General features: G+C 44.2%; 1 protein-coding gene across 4 annotated transcripts in view; it reads left to right on the top strand.

Annotated features, from left to right (window-relative positions):
* Nucleotides 1-208: 208 nt before the first annotated feature.
* Nucleotides 209-14,353, top strand: part of UBTD2 (ubiquitin domain containing 2) — a 74,505-nt gene continuing 60,360 nt past the window's right edge. The window contains exon 1 of one of the 4 annotated variants that reach the window (XM_054488689.2): nt 209-694. In XM_054488689.2, coding sequence (XP_054344664.1) covers nt 625-694 — 70 coding nt within the window. In that variant the 5' untranslated portion in view covers nt 209-624. Of the gene's footprint in view, nt 699-4,701; nt 4,867-14,353 lie in introns of those variants that run through there. The other 3 variants (XM_054488691.2, XM_063665374.1, XM_054488690.2) reach the window with 3 other exon arrangements.

Here is a 14,353-nt window from a genome sequence, read left to right as displayed (position 1 = left end):
CTTCTCCCCTCTTCTTTCTTCTTCTCGTCCTCCCTCTCTCCTCCTCCCCTCGCCGCCAGTCCTCCCCCCACCTAGCCCCCTGCGTCCCCTCCCCCGCCTCACCCTCGCCCCGCTCCGCTCGCAGCCCCGCCCGCAGCCAATCAAAGCGCGGCCTCCGGTGGCCCCGCCCTTCTCCGGCGATTCCGGGCGGGCCGGGCCGAGTCCAGGCCGTGGGTGCTGAGGGCGGCGCCGCGGGGCGGGGGCCGATGGGTCCTGGCGGACGCGAGGCGCCGGCGCGGGGCTCGCCTGGACGCGGGTGTGCGGGGCTGTGAGGGGGCGAGGCTGTCGCTGCGGCCCGCCCGGGATGGGCCAGCCCTGGCCTGGCGGGGCTGAGCCGAAGGCGAGGGCGGCGCGCGGGCCAGGCCTGCCAGGCGGGCGGCCCGGGGGTTGAGGTAGAAGTGGGCGCGGAGGAAGGGGCCGAGCCAAGGCGGTGGGTGGAGCGGCGAGGGGGGCGGAGGCTGGGCCGCGGCGGGCGAGCGGAGCGGCGCGCCTGTCCGGAGCTCGGCGGTGGCGCCGGAGGAGGCTACGGCGGCGGCGGGCCCGGACGAGCGTCCGGAGGTGGCGGACGAGGCGCCGGGGGCCCCCATGGGCGGGTGTGTGGGCGCCCAGCACGACTCCTCGGGCAGCCTCAACGAGAACTCGGAGGGCACCGGAGGTAGGTGAGCGCCAGGGGGCAGCCTCGGCCCCCCATTGTTCCTGGCCAGGCCCGGCCACCTGTCCCGACCCCCGCGGGCCGCGCCGGGCCCCCGCGCCCCTTTGTCATCCCCTCTTCCACGTCATTCCCCGCGCTCCGCTTCCGGCTGCCCTGCCAGCCGCGGGGGTCGCCTCTTCCCGCCCCAGCCCCGAAGAAAAGTCCTCTGAGCGCCGGGGACGTAGCCCTCGGCCTCGCCGACAGCCCCGCTCGGCTCGGGGAAGTCGGACCCGAAGCTGCCCTTCTGGCCACCTCACTCCCTCTCCAGCGCGTTTAATTATTGAGAAACAGGATGGCGGCGCCGGGGTTGCAGAAAAGCGAATTGATGGCGGGGGGAGGGAGCTTGATGCGTCCCCTCCAACGGGCCCCGCCACATCTTTCCGCACCCTTCCTTGTTCAGTGGAGTTGGCTGGTCTCAGCTTTCCTGAGTTTCAGATGACAGCTGCCCCGGTTGGTTCCAAATTGGCCATTTAAACCTGCGAGTTTCTGGAGCTCGGCTGGAGGAGTCTCCAGTGGCCGCAGGCATTGTATTAAGGAGGGGTGGGGAAACGGTCTTCCCGGGTAAAACGTGGCTCTTTGCTAGAGCTTGGGGGTGTTAGGCCGGTGTGCTGTCGGGGTGGGCTAATCAAATTCCCATCTGTCTTACGTAGAAGGAAAATATGTAGGATAAAAGTACAAATGCAGTTGGACTCTGACTTACCCCAGTAAGATCAGTACTTTTAAAAGTTTTCTAACACGGGAACGCACTCCTACTTTATAGTAAAAAGCGTGCTGAGGATAGGTATTTTAATTCAATCAGTAGTAGTTGTAGTATGGCAGTATAATAATAAAATTAGTTCTATATTTAAGTGACCTTTTGTTACGTCCATTCTGTAGAATATTTTGGTTATAAACAGCCTTTAAGCAAAGATGACAGCGTTGGTTTGATTTTTGACCTAATGTTAGCTGCCTTAAAATGTGCATGTTTGTAAATTTTTAAATTGGGTATGGGAGGGTTTACAACTTTTTCTTAGCATACTAACATTTAGACCAGTTGCTTGCCCTGTCACTTAAGCTCTCTTCACAAACCATGTACACCTAAGTTTTTTGGCTGATGGATTTCCTGAATTCCATGATGGTTAGCCATGCCACTTTATTAAAATCTGTGGGTATCCTGTATGACTAAATCCTGGGTAAATAACTTGAGAACTCAGTGAAAGTTGTCTTGAAAAAGTCCATGAAAATGCTACTTTATAGTGTATTTTATGTCGTAGCATTATTACTGGCATATTGAGATCTTCAGTGACAACAAAGCAGGAAGATAAAAAGGGCACGATTTAAAACAGCCTTGGGTTAAGGTGAAATTGAGGGATCAGAATGAATCTTTCTCTAATTGTGTTGATCATGAATGGTTCTGAAATATATTAGTATTTGTTATAGCTAGTGTTTAGTTTTAATTAAATTTTTTTCGCACTAATTTTAATATTGTCATAAGCGTTTTGCTCTTCTCCGTAATGCATGTGGATTAATTTATTTAAGCCTTTTGGTAGTGTGACTTATGACCAGACAGGCATTATTAATATGGGCTTTAAAAAGCGTGAAATCTTAGCTTTGGGTAATTTATTACCGGTGGTATCCGGTTAGATAGCTATAGTATCAGTTTCTTTGAGGACTGAGTTCTCTGGACCATAAGCTGTGCTGTACATGAAGTTTAGAAAAAGGAACATCAACCACCAAACGTCTTTATTTTCTTTTGGAGAGAGGGCATGGGCCCTGATGTAACTGGGGTCGGGGAAGAGGCTCTTGGACTAAAAGGATTATTTCTGGAATTTGATTATGGATGCTTTTATTCTCCATTATTGTCATGATAATTAAGAGTTAATTGTGGCTTAGTGAAATTAACTCAGGTGTATTGCAGGTTAACATATAAAAAAAATTATTGCTTAATAAGTAGATTGTTGGGAAGGGAAAGACTTTTTCCTAAGGGTATTGGCACAGATCCCTAGCTTTTCAAACATACTGTGGTAGTGAGTTAGGTTTGGGGGATGTGTGGAGGGCTTGGTTTGGTTTCTGGAGACACAGGTTGTTGCTTTATCGCCCAAGCTGGAGTGCAGTGCCACGATCACAGCTCACTACAGCCTTGACCTCCCAGGTACAAGTGATCCTTCTACCTCAGCCTCCCAAGTAACTGGGACCACGAGGTGCATGCCACCACACCCGGCCAATTTTTAAAAAATTTTTAGTAGAGGGGGGTTTTGCCGTGTTTTTAATCTGAATGTATTGGGTTATCAAAATTATTTTATCAACATGGAGTCTTCACATGCTTCTTATAATGGATTTAAACTTTTCGTGACAGATTTAATTACATTCACCAACCAGGCGGGGTGGCTCATGCCTGTAATCCCAGCACATTGGGATGATGAGGCGAGAGGATTGCTTGAGCCCAGGAGTTGGAGACCAGCCCAGGCAACATAGTGAGACTCTGTCTTTAAAAAAATAAACAAAATAACTACATTCACAGTGTTGTGCAAACATCACCATTTTAGAATAGCTTGACCCTTTCTAAATATCAGTCCGCCTTAGTAAGAAAAAGATTTTTAAAAAATCTTTTGACCGTTTGAAATACTGTACTTTCCTTTTTCCCTCTGAATCCATCTCTTATGTATGCAAGTAATTACATGTATATCAATAAAAGCTTCCTCATTAGGTGTATTACTTCTTTGAAGGAATTTGGGAGATTTTTATAAGAGACTGTAGAATATGGAAGTGACTTAATTCACATTATAAGCTTTGCATTATCTATTGTTTTGGGATTAATTGTTGTATTTTTCTCTGGCATATACCTTGCCTAGAATTTAGTTCTTGAGCTTCAGCTACTTAGGCTTTTTTCAAATAAAAAAACTTTTATATTTTGTTATTGAGATAGTGTCTTGCTCTGTCACCCAGGCTGAAGTACTGTGGCATGATCATAGATTACTGCAGCCTTGAACTCTTGGGCTCAGGCAGTCCTCTGGCCTCAGCCACGTGAGTAGTTAGGCTGCTTTTTTTTTTTTTTTTGAGATGGCGTCTTGCTCTGTCGCCCAGGCTGTAGTACAGTGGCACGATCTCTGCTCACTGCAGCCTCTGCCTCCCAGGTTCAAGAGATTCTCCTACCTTAGCCTCCGGAGTAGCTGGGATTACAGGTGCCCACCACCAGGCCATGCTAATTTGTTGGTATTTTTAGTAGAGACGGGGTTTCACCATGTTGGCCTGGCTGGTCTTGAACTCCTGACCTTTAAGTAATTCGCCCGCCTATGCTTCCCAAAGTGTTGGGATTACAGGTGTGAGCCACTGTGCCCAGCCTACTTTTTTTTTTAATGCCTGCTTTTAATCAAGACAGGTATGTCATAGAAATTATGTAAGATTATTTAACAGTTCTAAGCTTCCATGCTCCTAGAATTTCCCATTGTTTTGACTTTTTTTTTTTTGAGACGTCGTTTCACTCTTGTTGCCCAGGCTGGAGTGCAATGGCATGATCTCAGCTCACTGCAACCTCCACCCTCCCGGGTTCAAGCAGTTCTCCTGCCTCAGCCTCCCAAGTAGCTGGCATTACTGGCGTGCGCCACCATGCCTGGCTAATTTCATATTTTTAGTGGAGATGGGGTTTCACCATGTTGGTCTGGCTGGTCTTGAACTCCTGACCTCGCGTGAGCCACCTCACCCAGCCTGTTTTGACATTTTCAGACATTCTGTATGGTTCTCCGCCGTATTATAATGACATTGTGATGCTGGAGTTGGCACTTAGGACCTCTAGACAAGCCTTTAGCCATGACATTTGCTAAGGAATTAAATCCTTTATGATTTTTTGAAATAAATATGTGGGCAGAAAATCCAATAAAATTGTATTAATTGAAGACAACCAACCTTTTTTTCTTCACCTCTTTAATGAAAGTATAGTGATGTACAAAGTAAATTCTCACTTTCTGAGTGTGTCATTTATTTTGTGCTTTCAGTGATATCCTAAGAGAACCGACCGTGGTGGTCACAAGTTTCCAGGTTTACAGAGAATAACTGAATGCTGGACATTCATTCCTTTAGTCTCTATTCCAGAATGTCTTGAGAACATCATGGAGTTCTTTCAGATACCCATTTATAGCAGCCTTACAGACACCTACTCAGTGAGTAACAATGGTTTTTGAATAGCATCTACCATTTACCCAGTATTTATTATGTAACAGGTCCTAACAACCGTATGAGGTGGATAGTATCTCTGTTTCATAGATAAAGATTGAAGCCCAGAGCAGTTATTAGGTTAGTGCAAAAATAGTTTTGTTCCTTGCCATTACTTTTAATGGCAAAAACCGCAATTACTTTTGCACCAACCTTTAATAACTTGCTCATTATTACATAGCTTATAACTGGCAGTCAGAGCTTAAACCCAGGGCTGCTATAAAGAATGCTAGTTTTCTGTTTTTCCATAGTTTACTTTTTTTAAATTGTGGCAAAATTGGCCAGGCCCAGTGGCTTACATCTGTAATCCCACCACATTGGGAGGCCAAGGCAGGTAGATCACTTGAGGTCAGGAGTTCAAGACCAGCTTGGCCAACATGGAGAAACCCCATCTCTACTGAAAATACAAAAATTAGCCAGGTGTGGTGGCGAGTGCCTGTAATCCCAGCTACTCAGGAGGCTGAGGCAGGAGAATCACTTGAACATGGGAGGCAGAAGTTGCAGTGAGCCAGGATCACGCCATTGCACTCCAGCCTGGGTGACAGAGTGAGACTCAGTCTCAAAATAAATAAATAAAAATAAAATTGTGGCAAAACATATAACAGAATTACCGTCTCAACCATTTTTAAATGTGTAATTCAGTGGCATTGATTATATTCACAATGTTGTATGGTCCTATATGTAGAATCATAAAATATTTGCCCTTTTGTTTGTGGTTTATTTAATTACCATAATGTCTCCCGTGTTCATCCTGTTGTAGCGTGTATTTGTACTCTATCCTTTTTATGGCTAAATAATATTCCATTGTATGTATATACCGCTTTTTTTTTTTTCCCCCTTGAGGCAGAGTCTCGCTCTGTCGCCCAGGCTGGAATGCAATGGCATGATCTCAGCTCACTGCAGCCTCCACCTCCCAGATTCAAGCGATTCTCCTGTCTCAGCCTTCCGAGTAGCTGGGATTATAGGTACACACCACCACGCCTGGCTAATTGTTTTTTTGTATTTTTAGTAGAGACGGGGTTTCACCATGTTGGCCAGGCTGGTCTCGAACTCCTGCCCATGTATATACCACTTTTTTTTATCCATTCATCTGTTGGACATTTGGGCTGCTTCCAGATTTTGGTGTGAATGATGCAGCTCTGAACTTTGGTGTACAAGTATCTGTTTTCAATCTCCGTTTCCAGTTCTTTCAGCTGGATAGGAGTGGAATTAATGGGTCATATGGTAATTCTATGTTTACCTTTTTGAGAACTACCAGATTATTTTCTACCACTTATTCTTACCAGCAATGTATGATGGTTCCAGTTTCTCTGTATTTTCACCATCACTTGTTATATTCCATTTTTTAAATTACAGCAATTCTGAAGTAGTATCTCTTAGTTTGGTTTGCATTTTCCTGATGAGTAGTGGTGTTGAGCACCTGTTTTCATGTCCATTTATATATCTTCCCTGGAGAAATACTTATTTATGCCCTTTGCTCATTTTTTGAGTTGTTTGGCTTTTTTTTTTTTTTTTTTTGAGTTGTAAGAGTTTTATATATTCTGGATATTGAACCCTTATCAAATATATGATATGCAGATATTTTCCCCCATTCTGTGAGTTGTCTTTTCATTCTCTTGATGGTGTCCTTTCATGTACAAAGGTTTTTTTTTGTTGTTGTTGTTGTTGTTTTTTAATAGAGTCTCGCTCTGTTACCCATGATGGAGTGCAGTGGCGTAATCATGGCCTACTGCAGCCTCTACCTCCTGGGCTTAGCCAATCTTCCTGGTTCAGCCTCCTGAGTAACTGGGACCACAGGTGTGCACCACCACAGCCAGCTAATTTTTAAATTTTTGTAGAGATGGGGTCTTTCTGTGTTGTTGAGGCTGGTCTCAAACTCCAGGGCTTAAGTGATCCTCCCTCCTTGACCTCCCAAAATGCTGGGATTACAGACGTGAGCCACCGTGCATCACCTGAAGTTTGTAATTTTAATGATGTCCGATTTATCTATTTTTTTTTCTGTTGCTTGTGCTTCTAGTTTCAGTTTTAAATATAAAGTAACCTTTCACTGATGTATACAGAATAGATCTATAGCCAATAATTTGCAAATCTCACAGCTAACATTTGCTTTCTTAACAAGAAGTGGAAAACTTTTATTTCCTCTGTCTGATCTGATGAAAGGTTATTAGCAGTGAAATGGTTTATAAAAGTTGACAATTCAGTTAACAGGGTAGCTAAAAAAGAAAAAAAGTTGACAAAAGTAATTCATAAATGTACTTCGTCTTCTTTTTGTTCCCTTCTTTTTTTTTTTTTTTTTTTTTTTTGAGACGGTCTGCTCCGTCACCCAGGCTGGAGTACAGTGGCATGGTCTCGGCTGACTGCAATCTCTGCCTCCCAGGTTGAAGCAATTCTCCTGCCTCAGCCTCCCAAGTAGCTGGGATTACAGGTGCACACCTCCACACCGGCTAATTTTTGTATGTTTAGTAGAGATGGTGTTTCACTGTGTTGGCCAGACTGGCGTCGAACTCCTGACCTCAAGTGATCCCCTGCCTCAGCCTCCCAAGGTGCTGGAATTACAGTTGTGAGCCACTGTGCCCGGCCATTTTGTTTCCTTTTTTTTGTCTTCTTCTTTCCCTCCCTCCCTTCTCTCCCCCTTTCCCTTTCTTCCCTCTTTCCCTCCCTCCCTTTCTTTGTCTCTGCACCCCAATAACAAACCTTACAAATAAAAGCATCTGTCCTAAAAGAACATAATGCAACTGGCCCACATGTACGGGGTCAGAAGGCGTGGGGGACTGATCTTCGCCCCAGTTGATTCTCCAGCTCAGTTTGTAAACTGATAGTACATGAGTCACATCCAGTCAACAGACATGCTTTATTTGGCCTGTATGATGTTTTTAACATACCAGATAGAAGAATGGTTATGAAGTAAAGCTTGGAAGTGGTTGTAAACAATACATGCATGGAGTAATCGTTGGTAAAGTGGCTGCTTTGACTTGAGCAGTGTGTGTGAGAGAAAATGATGGAGAAAAGGGATGTTAATGTGGATTCTTGAAGAGAAGAGCTTATCATCTGATGAAAAGAGTGTACTGACTGCTAAATATCATTCACTAAATATTAGTTGAACCACTATTATGTACTAGTTACTGGGATTACAACAGAGGGAAAAAAAAATCTCTGCCCTCAAAGGAATTTACAGTCTAGTACTTTGCTGCTCAGAAAGTTTTGTCTCTGGACCAGCAATATTGGCATCACCTTGGGAGCATGTTAGAAATTCACAGCCTCAGACCTACAGAATCTGCGTTTTCACAAGATTCTCAAGTGATTTCCTATGTACATTAATGTTTGAGAAGCACTGGTATAGGATTGCCTAAAGTGGGAAGAGACTAGGATGAGGAACCCATGAGGGAAAAAAATGGAATGAGTTGGTGATTTACTGGATGTAGGGATACAGAAGAGAAAAAGAGAAGTAAAATAATACCATGTTTATGAACCCGAGTGACCAAGAATATTGAGGTAGCTTGGCAGGTTTTGTGGAATAAGAAAGATATCTGGGGAAAGCCCTGGTTTAGCATTCAGTGTATGTTAAGGTATAGGTGACAGAAGAATGTCTAAGTGGAGTCACCATGTAGTGTGGTACGGAAATTTAGATAGGGAACTCCTAGATGCTTAGGGCTATGATTGTGGATTTTGGGATCAGCTGGGGTGAGTTGACTGAAGGTGTAAAAGTGAGTGACTGCTAATAAGTAAGTGAAAGAGAAGAAAATGCTAAGAATTGAGTCATGAGAGTTTCATAAAGGGTGAAGCAATAAGAAAATCACCTCTAATCAGGCCTGACACATAGTAAGTAGGTACTTAGTATACTGAATTTTGTTGAATTGGGAAACAGGGAAGCAGGTCTCTGCTTGTGAAACTAATCTGGTTGTATTTAGAACGGATCATTCTTGTAATTTCAGAAAATAATTTGGTTCAGTAACTTGGTTCTAGCTGTGGTGTGATACCGTTTGGCTGTGTTCCCACCCAAATCTCATCCTGAATTGTAGTTTTCATAATCTCCACGTGTCATGGGAGAGACCCAGTGGGAGGTAATTGAATCATGGGGGCGGTTACCTCCGTGCTGTTCTTGTGATAGTGAGTGAATTCTCACAAGATTTTTGGTTTTATAAGGGGCTTTCCCCGCTTTTGCTCAGCACTTCTTCCTCCTGCCATGTGAACAAGGACGTGTTTGTTGCCCCTTCCACCATGATTGTAAGTTTCCTGAGGCCTCCCCAGCCCTGCGGAAGTATGAGTCAATTAAACTTCTTTCCTTTATAAACTACCCAGTCTCAGGCAGTTCTTTGTTTTTGAGACGGAGTCTCGCTCTGTTGCCCAGGCTGGAGTGCAATGGCACGATCTTGGCTCACAGCAAACTCCACCTGCTGGGTTCACACCATTCTCCTCCCTCAGCCTCCCAAGTAGCTGGGACTACAGGCGCCCGCCACCACGCCTGGCTAATTTTTTGTATTTTTAGTAGAGATGGGGTTTCACCATGTTAGGATGGTCTCGATCTCCTCACATCATGATCCGCCCACCTCGGCCTCCCAAAGTGCTGGGATTACAGACATGAGCCATCGCGCCCGGCCTCAGGCAGTTCTTTATAGTAGCATGAGAACGGACTAATACATGGCGTTTGCAAAAATTCTAGCTGTAGTTTGTTACTCATATCCTAAAACAAGGTAGACTTCTTAGGTATACAGTTCCAAAATATACCAGTAGCCGTTTTGAGGTTGGTGTGGTTCAGGACAAACACATTCTCTATAAGACTTTCTTCACCAAGAATGTCGAGTGTACTTCTTTCTTATGTATTTTCAGTGTCCATTATGTTCTACACATTATCTAACTGGTTTATTGAATTTTCTTATGCTTCTATTCTTTGGTTTGTGCCAATAGTAAAGAGTAAAACAGCCAGGTGCAGTGGCTCACACCTGTAATCCCAGCACTTTGGGAGGCTGAGGCGGGCGGATCATGAGGTCAGGAGATCAAGACCATCCTGGCCAACATGGTGAAAGCCTGTCTCTACTAAAAATACAAAAAGCTGGGCATGGTGGCACGTGCCTGTAGTCCTAGCTACTTGGGAGGCTGAGGCAGGAGAATCGCTTGAACCCGGGAGGTGGAGGTTGCAGTGAGCCGAGATTGCGCCACTGCACTCCAAGCCTGGCGACACAGCAAGACTCCATCTCAAAAAAAAAAAAAAAAAAAAAAGTAAAGCAAAATTGAGCATGAGGAGGACTGAAGATTTAGTCTCCTTGTATCCCTAGTGTGACAGTGGAGGTAAAAATCCTTCATATTTTCTGGGTCGGTGAGCTCCGGGGCTTTATGAGAGAGGTGCCTAAAATTTCATACCACTTTGGCAAGAGACTTTTAGGGCATTTACTTGATACAAAGCAGAAGGCAGCAAATTTTACTAGGAGGAGTGGAGTTGTAGGGAGGGGACCAAAAAGAAAATGGGCAGCAAGAAGATATAGGTTGAAAATACAGTGGTACTCTGGGTAGGCAGGTCTGGCAGGTATGAGAACTTAATATATAGGTCAAGGAAGCTACAGTCGGAAAATATTGGACATGGGGAGAGCTGACTCCTCTTTGGGAAAAGTTTTAGCACTAGAGTTTACATTAAAAATTGACATGGGCCATTGTAGCTGCTTCCCGATCATCTACCTTCCATTGGGCTAGTCCCACTCCATTTTCAATTTTCTATCAATAAAGGATTGGAATTTATGTTGGAAGGCTTTTTTTTTTTTTTTTTTTTTTGAGACGGTGTCTCACTCTGTCGCCCAGGCTGGAGTGCAGTGGCACAATCTCGGCTCACTGCAACCTCTGCCTCCCAGGTTCAAGCGATTCTCCTGCCTCAGCCTCTGAAATAGCTGGGATTACAGGCGTGTGCCACCACGCCTGGCTATAATTTTTGTATTTTTAGTAAAGATGAGGTTTCACCACTTTGGCCAGGCTGGTTTCGAACTCCTAACCTCAGGTGACCTGCCCGCCTTGGCTTCCCAAAGTGCTGGGATTACAGGTGTGAGCCACCATGCCCAGCCAGAAGACATTTTTAAAGAAGAATCTTGCAGTGGACATTGTGTGAGGATTTTTTCATCTCCAATTTAAATTTATTTAGGAATCAGTTATTAGTGCTGCATTTTATTGACAGAAGCTTTAATCCATTAGACACGATAGCAATTTTTATTCTTCTGACTTTTGATAGCCCTAGTCTATAATGCCCCTTCTTTGGACCGAATTTTTTTTTTTTGGAGATGGAGAGATGGAGGCTTGCTGTCTTGCCCAGGCTGGAGTGCAGTGGCACGATCTTGGCTCACTGCAACCTCTGTCTCCTGGGTTCAAGCGATTCTCCTGCCTCAGCCTCCCAAGTAGCTGGGACTACAGGTGTGCGACTACGCCCAGCTAATTTTTGTATTTTTAGTAGAGACGGGGTTTCACCATGTTGGTCAGGATGGTCTCGATCTCTTGACCTTGTGGTCCGCCTGCCTCGGCCTTCCAAAGTGCTGGGATTACAGGCGTGAGCCACCGCGCCTGGCCTCTTTGGACAGATTTTAATAGATGGGTTTTATTTTTAAATCTGGCTGATTTTATTACTGTATATGCAAAGCTTTGGCAGTACCTTCTTAGTACTACTTTACCCAGGTGAGTCCTCTAATGAGAATGATTATTGAGTATTAAATCACTAGTAACAAAATTTTGCCTTTACATTGATGAATTAATTATATCTCTCGTGGCTTTTGACTAAAACACATTCTTGTCTTGTTGCAGGAATGTTAGGTTTATTTAGTTTAAGCAACATGATCAAATTAACCAGACATGATCAATTTGCTGATTTAATGACTCTCATTTTTTCCTTACTGCAGACCACCTGAGTGGTTATCTTCATTTGGGGGGCCACTGCACCTGCTTCTCCCCATGCCCCTCATCCCTCGCATCTTTCCGCTTCTGCTTATCTGGCAGTACTAGGCTGCCAGCAAGCTTTTCTTGAGTCACTGGTAGTTCAAGGACCATAGGCTGAGACTTTACTAATGCATATGTACTTAAAGATGCATATGTGTTGGCCAAGAACAATCAGCATGTATTTGTCTTGCATCAGCTACTTTGACATGCTATCAGCAAGAATCAAGTTTGGTTTTTAATATATCCGTATATTGAGCTGAGCGGTTAAATACTGCTGAGTGTACATTGGGTGTTGTGATGCCATATTTTTGCATGTTTGCAGTGAAACTTAGAAGTTTCCATTATTGCTCTGTTTTCTGAAGTGGAATTTCTGTTGAAGTTAGACATCTAAGAAAAATGAAATATTTACATGTGAAAATCATTCTAAATGAATTTTATTTGAGTGTGAGGTCATAATTATATTTACATTTGCTCAAAGCTTGACTAAGTAATGAATTAGTGACTTTTGGGCTTTTCTCATTGAGTTCTTATCCTCACAGTAAAACCTTTAAGTTTTTTTTGCATTTATTGTAGTGGGCTTTTAGGTATAAGCAAGGTGAGACTATTTCTTTGCATTGGTTCAGATCGTTTCCATGCTTGTGGGCTGTGTGACAGTATCAAAGGAGTGGAGTAACAAATAGTTCAGTTCATTTAATTATGAATCTGCCTTCAACTTAGGGCAACCACTTTATTTCTTGAGTTAAGATGCTTCTTCCTGAAACTTTAAAAAATAGCCTCCATTATTCCAACTCCCAGCACTTGACGCTAGCTGTAATTAGAGATATAAATAAGGCCTGCTGTATGATATTAAGTACCTTATGGCCTACTGGAGGAATCATACATTGAAGTAGAACTTAGGTAAAATTTAAAAAGTCTCTAGAGCAATGAATATTATGTAAGTTCAAGGAGGAGTGGGGGGCAGGGTCAGAAAGCGTCACGGAAACAGTGGTACAAGAAGTTGGTCTTTTTTTTTTTTTTTGGAGATGGAGTCTAGCTCTGTCACCCAGGCTGGAGTGCAGTGGTACGATCTCGGCTCACTGCAAGATCTGCCTCCTGGGGTCATGCCATTCTCCTGCCTCAGCCTCCTGAGTAGCTGGGACTACAGGCGCCTGCCACCACACCCGGCTAATTTTTTTATTTTTAGTAGAGACAGGGTTTCACTGTGTTAGCCAGGATGGTCTTGATCTCCTGACCTCGTGATCCACCTGCCTCGGCCTCCCAAAATGCTGGGATTACAGGCGTGAGCCACTGCGCCCAGCCCAAGAAGTTGGTCTTAAAAGAGGATTAGATGAAGAAAAGGCAGAGAAGGGCATCATTCTGTATGTAGAGGAAATTACTTGTACAGAGATATGAAAAAACATAGCATTTAGGGGGATTGCTAAGAAGCTTGTAGAGGAGATAGGTGAAATGTGAAGTTACTGAGATATGTTATTAGATTTGGGAAGGCAGGATTGCCATAAGTAGACCAAGTTGTGAAACTATATTATAGGTGATATTATTAGTTAAGTGGTTTAAAATTTTTGTTTTTTGTGCTTCTAACAGACTAATTCGCATGTAATGCTGCATTTTGCAAGGTTATTTTATATAAAATTCTAATGTACTAGGTTATTATAGTCTAACAGATTTTTATTCTGTTACAATTTTAATGCTACAGGTTGGACATCCCTAATCCAAAATTAGAGGATTTCAGGTTTTCAGATTAGGGATACTCACTTAGTATGTGTGCTGCAAGTATTCAAATCTGAAAAACTCTAAAATTCTAGGCTGGGCGCTCTGGCTCATGCCTGTAATCCCAGCACTTTGGGAGGCCGAGGTAGGCAGATCACGAGGTCAGGAAATTGAGACCATCCTGGCCAACATGGTGAAACCCCGTCTTTTACTAAAATACAAAAAAATTAGCCTGGCGTGGTGGTGGGCGCCTGTAGTCCCAGCTACTCGGGAGGCTGAGGCAGGGGAATTGCTTGAACCCAGGAGGCAGAGGTTGAAGAGCCGAGATCGCACCATTGCAGTCCAGCCTGGGCAACAAGAGCGAAACTCCACCTCAAAAAAAAAAAAAATCTAAAATTCTAAAAACTTCTAGTTTCAGGACTTTTGAATAAGAGCTACTCAGTCTGTATTATCACAGATTAAGCATAAGAAACGTATTTAAATTAAAAATTAGGCAGGCCAGGTGGTGGCTGTGCCTGTAGTCCCAGCTACTGGTGAGACTGAGGTGGGAGGATCTGTTTGAGCCCATGAGTTCAAGGCTGCAATGAGCCGTGATTGTGCCACTGCACTCCAGCCTGGGTGACAGAGCAAGACTCTGACTCTTTTTTTTTTTTTTAAATTGAGACAGAGTCTTGCTCTGTCGCCCAGGCTGGAGTGCAGTGGCGCGATCTCGGCTCACTGCAACCTCTGCCTCCTGGGTTCAAGCAATTCTCCTGCCTCAGCCTCCTGAGTAGCTGGGATTACAGGCGTGCGCAACCACGCCCAGCTAATTTTTTGTATTTT

This window comes from Pongo pygmaeus, chromosome 4 (assembly GCF_028885625.2).
Source record: "Pongo pygmaeus isolate AG05252 chromosome 4, NHGRI_mPonPyg2-v2.0_pri, whole genome shotgun sequence".
NCBI lineage: Eukaryota > Metazoa > Chordata > Mammalia > Primates > Hominidae > Pongo > Pongo pygmaeus.
This window is presented reverse-complemented; position numbering and strand designations above follow the sequence as displayed.